Source organism: Palaemon carinicauda, chromosome 10, assembly GCF_036898095.1.
Source record: "Palaemon carinicauda isolate YSFRI2023 chromosome 10, ASM3689809v2, whole genome shotgun sequence".
Lineage (NCBI taxonomy): Eukaryota > Metazoa > Arthropoda > Malacostraca > Decapoda > Palaemonidae > Palaemon > Palaemon carinicauda.
The window spans coordinates 130,767,497-130,775,496 of NC_090734.1; the positions used below are offsets into that span (position 1 = coordinate 130,767,497).

The following is an 8,000-nucleotide window of genomic DNA, read 5'->3' on the forward strand; positions in this document are numbered from 1 at the left end:
ACCGTAATTTTTACCCTGATTTGTTATGATCTTTTACGGGTTGGTGACCGTAATGTCAGCCCTTAACGTCAATATATACGTTTTTAAAATGGTAAATGCCTGGCAACATTCATTCCAGGATTTTTACCGTTTTTTACGGCAAATTTTCAACCGTGTACCTTAGGGGGTTCGAGAATAGGAAGGCGAGATCGGTGTGAGGTGTTGAGGAAAGAGAAAAGAAAAGAGAAATTAGGAAGATAAAGACATAATCATTAGAGGAGTTACGGAGGAATTGGATAGAAAATTCGGAACGAAAGAAGGAGAGAAGATTAATAGGTTTTAAGATGTCTGGTTTCAGTTCCAGTTACATCAGAATAGATGCTCACCAGAACGTCAGCTGTGCAAGCCCAACTCCCCACTGTGGTACCCAACCACAGCAGTAACTTCCCCAGTAAACAGCTTACACTCACAGTCCCGGTCTGGGATCGATCTGCTGCCATGCGAATGCTAGTCGAGCACGTTACCACTGTACTAGCCAGGAAGAATTCAAACTCAAGGAAAGAACATCGACATGCTCTGGGCCAATCAGGTATGGCCAAAGATAGTAGAGGTGGGAGTTTTCTGCCTGATCACTCCCAGCAAACCAACCTAGTAAGGACGATGCCATTAATAAATGAGAGGAGTAAATTTCAAGGGATTTTAAGAAGGATTTGAAATCCTTACGAGTTTCAGAAACACACCTGAATGTAACTGGGTCAGTTCTGGGTGTGTGTGTGTGTGTGCTTGTGTGTGTTTGTGCCTTCTCCCTTTGTCTTAATACAGTGGTTCCCAACCTTTTTCCTGTCATTTCCCCCCTGCACCCAGTGCAACCCTCCAGATTTCCCCCTTCTTGTGTATGAGGGAAAGGGTAGTTGAAGCACTAGCTATGAGGTTAGTTGTTACTAACCGCTCTCTATCCATTTTACTCTGTAACTAATTGTTTATCAGTATATGGAGAGCGACTAGTAGCAAAATAAAAGGACTTTTGTTTATTCTTCTACTTCAAAATTGAATTAGTGAGAAGGTTGAGGCTGCTTCTTGTGCACCAGTGTATCAATATCAGGGCTAGCTTTGTCACCTGATATTTTTTTTTAGTTAGTAAGTAGTGTAATTATTTCCCCCTTGGTAGCTTCAAATTTCCCCCCAGGGGGAAATTCCCTCAGGTTGGGAACCACTGTCTTAATACCTTAACTGGGTCCTAACCTGGAGTCTAAGGTTAATCTGCACCTTATTTATGCTTAGGTAAATTGGTATTGCTTGAAGGTATTGTTTCAGGTTTATTCACAAGTCCTGTTGCCTCACCATCACAGGTGTTATTCCTATTCCTTTCAGTTCCCATGTATTTTTCAGGTCATTCTTTAGTTCTTGATATTTTGTTATTTTCTGTCTCTCAGAACTGGGTACTGTCCCATCTGTAATCATTGCTGTTTTCTTCTTTATTTCAGATCACAATATCAGGACTTATAGCACCTCCTTCTATGTGTGTGTGTGTGTGTTTTGAAATTCTTCGATTCGAGTCTTTAGATGAGAACTTTATGTAACACATTTGTAGTAAATTAATGGAGTCAAAAAAAAAAAAAAAAAAAAAAAAAAAAACACTATCTGGTTTAGGTGTTGCTTGCCAAATCCACATTGATTTCAAGTTCATTGTTTCAATTAAAGCAAATCAGTTGTGGTTATTTTTTTTTATCTGTCACACGGAGCAGCTCACATGAGCCTTTATCACTTGTGATAATAATGTTAATTGTTGTCAGCTCATTTAAATCCTTGTCGAACGAGACTTGGAGGCTACAACTGGCAAAGCTAGTCACTTGCAAAGTGTCAGTTGCAAAGGCGTGTTCTACCGTCTCTCACTTTGGATTCCAGAGGTTCGTATTTCATAGGCCTCCTGACTAGTACAGTAGTAACGTGCTTGCCTAGCATTCGCATGTCAGCAGATCGATCCCAGCCATGGTCCATCAGTTTAATATGTTTACTAGGGAGGCCACTGCTGTGGTTGGGCACAAGGGCAGGGTTGGGGGTTGGGCTTGTCCTGGTGACGTTCTTAGAGGTTCACATTTTATAAGCCTCCTGGCTAGTACAGTAGTAACGTGCTCGCCTAGCATTCGCATGTTAGCAGATCGATCCCAGCCCGGGACTGTGAGTTTAAGCTGTTAACTGGGGAGGCCATTGATGTGGTTGGGCACAACAATGGGGGGTTGGCTTGTCCGGGTTCATATTCTATAGGCCTTCTGGCTAGTACAGTAGTACCGTGCTCGCCTAGCATTCGCATGGCAGCAGATCAATCCCAGCCTGGGACTGTGAGTTTAAGATGTTTACTGGGGAGGCCATTGCTGTGGTTGGACACAAAAGTGGGGGTGGGGTTGGGCTTGTCCGGGTTCGTATTTTATAGGCTTTCTGGCTAGTACAGTAGTAACGTATTTGCCTAGCATTTCCATGGCAGCAGAATGATCCCAGCCTGGGTCCGTGAGTTTGAGCTGTTTACTGGGGAGGCCACTACTGTGGTTGGGCACAACAGTTGGGGATTGGGCTTGCCTGGCTGACGTTCTGGAGAGCATTTATTCTATGAGACTGGAACTGAAACCAGACACCTTTAACCTTTGAGAAAGCGTAGTTTTGGACCTCCAAATATGACTGCAAATTAAGGTTATCATAAAGCATTCTATTCGTTTAGCATCTGCCGTTTTGCACATCTTAATTAAGAACAGAAATATTATCATATAATATTTGTGTAACAATTTAGAAAAAAATCTGTTTGGGACTTGTCATAATGATCACACTTGGTATTCTATAGCTTGGCTAGTAGTAGTAGTAGTAGTAGTAGTAGTAGTAGTAGTAATAATAATAATAATAATAATAATAATAATAATAATAATAATTGACATAGTCATCCATATACCCAGTCTCATTTCCTCTACATTTCAGGAATAAACCAAAATGTATAATTGATTGCATTATTATTATTATTTTTTCTTTTTACAGATTCAAAAGTCTACATTTCAAAATGATGAAATATCTAATAACTGGTTTGGTACTTCTCTACAGCATTTACCTAGGTAATGATGATGTGTTCTTCGAGCTTTTGAATAAATACAATATTTTTTCTTGTTGGAGCCCTTGGGCTTATAGCCTCTTGCTTTTAAAACATTTATTCCAGTATTGTTAACCTTTTTAATGCAATTTTTAAAGTGTGTGCTGTTATTGTAACGGCCGCAATAATAACAAAAGCATTAACAGCTGATGATATTTACAACGCAGTAGAAACGTCTATTTTTCCTTGTTGGAGCCCTTGGGCTTATAGCCTCTTGCTTTTTCAACATTTATTCCAGTATTAACATTTTTTAATGCAAATTTTACAGCGCAGTCATTGAAGTGCTACGAAGGAGCTCCGGGTAAGACCAAAGAAAATCCCAACTGCACTTTCTCCTGTCAGAAGAGTATCGATAAAGCAAGTAAGTCTTTCAGCATCATCCGCTGGTATTTAAACTCAAATTCTCAATATTTCTATTCTCATTTGTTCTATTTCTTACTTATGTATCTTTTTTATAGGAAACCTTTCTCATTACATTCTTTTATATATACACACACACACACACACACACACACACACATATATATATATATATATATATATATATATATATATATATATATATATATATATATATATATATATATATTCAAATAAGCCAAGTGTTTAGTCACTGTCTATACAAGCTTGCCGACCAGGGTTCGATTCCCGGCCGGACCCAAGCTCTTGTCTTTGTGTGATTTCGCCTGGGGCTCTGATCCCGAGGTCGTTAAGAGAATCCAGACATTAATGTATCAAAAATATATATGGCTTATTTGAATATGAAAAACACGTCTAAATGTGCAAAATTTATCATATATATATATATATATATATATATATATATATATACATATATATATACATATATATATATATATATATATATATATATATATATATATATATATATATATATATATATATATATATATATATATAAATATATATATAAATATATATATATATAAATATATATATATATATATATATACATATATATATATATTATATTTATATATATATATATATATATATATATATATATATAAATATATATATATATATATATATATATATATATATATATGTGTATCATCATCATCATCATCATCTTCTCCTACGCCTATTGACGCAAATGAGCCTCGGTTAGATTCCGCCAGTCGTCTCTATTTTGCTACTTTCCCTGTTGGAGCCCTTGGGCTTATAGCATCCTTCTTTTCCAACTAGGGTTGTAGCTTAGCAAGTAATAATAATAATAATAATAATAATTGTCTTGGGTAGTGCAATAGCCTCTGTACCATGGCCTTCTACTGTCTTGGGTTAGAGTTCTCTTGCTTGTGGGTTCATTCGGGAACACTATTCTATCTAAAATCTCTTCCTTTTGTTTTGTTAAAGTTTTTATGGTTTATAAAGGTAATATTTATTTCAATGCTGTTACTGTTCTTAAAATATTTTATCTTTCCTTGTTTCCTTTCCTCATTTTACTATTTTCCTTGTTAGAGCCCCTGGGCTTATAGCATCCTGCTTGTCCAATTAGGGTTGTAGCTTAGCAAGTAATAATAACAATAATAATACTAATAATACTCCATTCTATCTTATTTCTCTTCCTCTTGTTTTCTGAAAATTTTATAGTTTATATATGAACGATCTAATTTAGTGGTGTTACTCTTCTTAAAATATCTTATTTTGATTGTTTATAACTTCTCTTGTAGTTTGTTTATTTCCTTGTTTCACCCACAGTGGGCTACTTTTCCCTGTTGGAGCCCTTGGGTTTAGATAATCTTGCTTTTAAACCAGGGTTATAGCTAAGTTTGTAATAACAATAATAATAATTCCATGATACATATCATTATTATATATGCTATCATTGTTCGTGAAATCACCCCGTGATCTGACACAGTGAGTTAATTTTCCCTGTTGGAGCTCTTGGGTTTAGATAATCTTGCTTTTCCAACTGGGGTTATATCTGAGATTGTAATAACAATAATAATAATTCCATGATATATATCATTATTATATATGCTATCATTGTTCGTGAAATCACCCCGTGATCTAAAATGTGGTTAATTAATTCTCCCAGGTGAAGTTGAGGTCATAATGTATGGCTGCTCCGATATAAAACACGATGAAGACGAATGCAAAGACATAGAGGATATTGCAAAATTGAACACCATTGTGAAGACTGAATGCTTCTGCAACACAGATCTCTGCAACTCCACAGCTACAATCTCATCGAGTCTTTCTCTCCTCCTCGTGGCTCTTTTCATGAAGATCGCCTTTTGAAAAAGAGTTGTTTAGCCCCTTGGTGCGAGTACCCTGAGATGCCCTGACGTGATTTCCCGTAGAGATCAGGATGAAACACAGGACTGGATTAACCATTAAGTAAGATAAGTACGTGCTCAGGGCATCAAGAGAAAGGGGGAACCACAGATTCATCATGCATGCAGATTTTGTATATTTTACTCTATTTACAAAGGGAGGGTAGCTGACAAAGGCACTTTCCCCAATTTTGGGAGGGTAGCTGACAAAGGCACTTACCCCCAATTTTGGGAGGGTAGCTGACAAAGGTACTTCCCCCAATTTTGGGAGGGTAGCTAACGAAGGCACTTTCCCCAATTTTGGGAGGGTAGCTAACAAAGGCACTTCCCCCAATTTTGGGAAGGTAGCTGACAAAGGCACTTTCCCCAATTTTGGGAGGGTAGCTGACAAAGGCACTTTCCCCAATTTTGGGAGGGTAGCTGACGAAGGCACTTTCCCCAATTTTGGGAGGGTAGCTAACAAAGGCACTTTCCCCAATTTTGGGAGGGTAGCTGGCGAAGGCACTTTCCCCCCAATTTTGGGAGGGTAGCTGACAAAGGCACTTTCCCCGATTTTGGGAGGGTAGCTGACAAAGGCACTTTCCTCAATTTTGGGAGGGTAGCTGACAAAGGCACTTCCCCCAATTTTGGGAGGGTAGCTGACAAAGGCACTTTCCCCAATTTTGGGAGGGTAGCTGACAAAGGCACTTTCCCCAATTTTGGGAGGGTAGCTGACAAAGGCACTTTCCCCAATTTTGGGAGGGTAGCTGATAAAGGCACTTCTCCCAATTTTGAGATGGTAGCTGACAAAGGCACTTTCCCCAATTTTGGGAGGGTAGCTGACAAAGGCACTTCCCCCAATTTTGGGAGGGTAGCTGACAAAGGCACTTCCCCCAATTTTGGGAGGGTAGCTGACAAAGGCACTTCCCCCAATTTTGGGAGGGTAGCTGACAAAGGCACTTTCCCCAATTTTGGGAGGGTAGCTGACAAAGGCACTTCCCCCAATTTTGGGAGGGTAGCTGACGAAGGCACTTCCCCCAATTTTGGGAGGGTAGCTGACAAAGGCACTTCCCTCAATTTTGGGAGGGTAGCTGACAAAGGCACTTTCCCCAATTTTGGGAGGGTAGCTGACAAAGGCACTTCCCCCAATTTTGGGAGGGTAGCTGACAAAGGCACTTCCCTCAATTTTGGGAGGGTAGCTGACAAAGGCACTTTCCCCAATTTTGGGAGGGTAGCTGACAAAGGCACTTCCCCCAATTTTGGGAGGGTAGCTGACAAAGGCACTTCCCCCAATTTTGGGAGGGTAGCTGACAAAGGCACTTCCCCCAATTTTGGGAGGGTAGCTGACAAAGGCACTTCCCCCAATTTTGGGAGGGTAGCTGACAAAGGCACTTTCCCCAATTTTGGGAGGGTAGCTGACAAAGGCAATTTCCGCAATTTTGGGAGGGTAACTGACAAAGGCACTTTCCCCAATTTTGGGAGGGTAGCTGACAAAGGCACTTCCCCCAATTTTGGGAGGGTAGCTGACATCAAAACAATGGAACAAAGGGGACCTTTCCACTCTCCGCTCCTCCCAGCCTGACGAGGGATTCAGATTCAGAAGAAAAAAACCGTTGCTGAAAAATTTTATATTAAGAGATGCCCAAAAGTTTTATTTGATTTCGATCGATGAAATTCTGTGGTTAATTATGTTTATATTTAGAATTACAAACGGTATGGGGCATCAAAGTCTCAAGTGCTTGGGGCCTCCAAAGGGGCTTAATCCGGCCCTAATGGAATAACACAGTGATCATTCACTTTCATGAACTCATTTACGCTGCAGTTAATTTTGTTCATCTTTCCGCATCAGTTGTCCAGAACGAGAAAGTGTATCGTTAAAATGGTCTTGAATTTGTTCGTTGTGAATTAAATAAGTTATAAATCTTAAGTTTTTTTTCCTCAATCAAATTATTTGGGTGAAGTTATGAAGACATTGTAACATTCTGTACTAATTTTAGGTATAATCCAAAGTGAAAACTTATCCCAATTTGTTCGTTGTGAATTAAATAAGTTATAAATTTTATGTTTTTTTTCTTCAATTAAATTATTTGGGTGAAGTTTTGAAGACATTGTAATATTCTGTAGTAATTTTAGGTGTAATCCAAAATGAAAACTTAGATAAAGGATTAAAGAAGTTTTATTGTGAATTAAATACGTTATAAATATTGTTTTTTTTTCTTCAATTAAATTATTTGGGTGAAGTTTTGAAGACATTGTAACATTCTGTACTAATTTTAGGTATAATCCAAAGTGAAAACTTATCCCAATTTGTTCGTTGTGAATTAAATAAGTTATAAATTTTATGTTTTATTTTTTTTTCTTCAATTAAATTATTTGGGTGAAGTTTTGAAGACATTGTAACATTCTGTACTAATTTTAAGTATAATCCAAAATGAAAACTTATCCCAATTTGTTCGTTGTGAATTAAATAAGTTATAAATTTTATGCTTTTTTTTTCTTCAATTAAATTATTTGGGTAAAGTTCTGAGGACATTGTATCCTTCTGTACTAATTTTAGGTGTAATCCAAAGTGAAAACTTAGCTAAAGGATTAAAGTAGTTTTATTGTGAATT

The 8,000-nt window shown here is 37.9% G+C and overlaps 1 protein-coding gene across 1 annotated transcript; it reads left to right on the forward strand.

Moving 5' to 3' along the window:
* The first annotated feature begins 1,763 nt into the window (after positions 1 to 1,763).
* On the forward strand, positions 1,764 to 6,775 carry LOC137648768 (uncharacterized). The gene is made up of 4 exons (XM_068381904.1): positions 1,764 to 1,886; positions 3,001 to 3,074; positions 3,378 to 3,470; positions 5,172 to 6,775. Exons 2-4 carry the CDS (start codon positions 3,023 to 3,025, stop codon positions 5,372 to 5,374), a joined length of 348 nt encoding a protein of 115 aa, XP_068238005.1. The 5' UTR covers positions 1,764 to 1,886; positions 3,001 to 3,022; the 3' UTR covers positions 5,375 to 6,775.
* Positions 6,776 to 8,000: the final 1,225 nt, after the last annotated feature.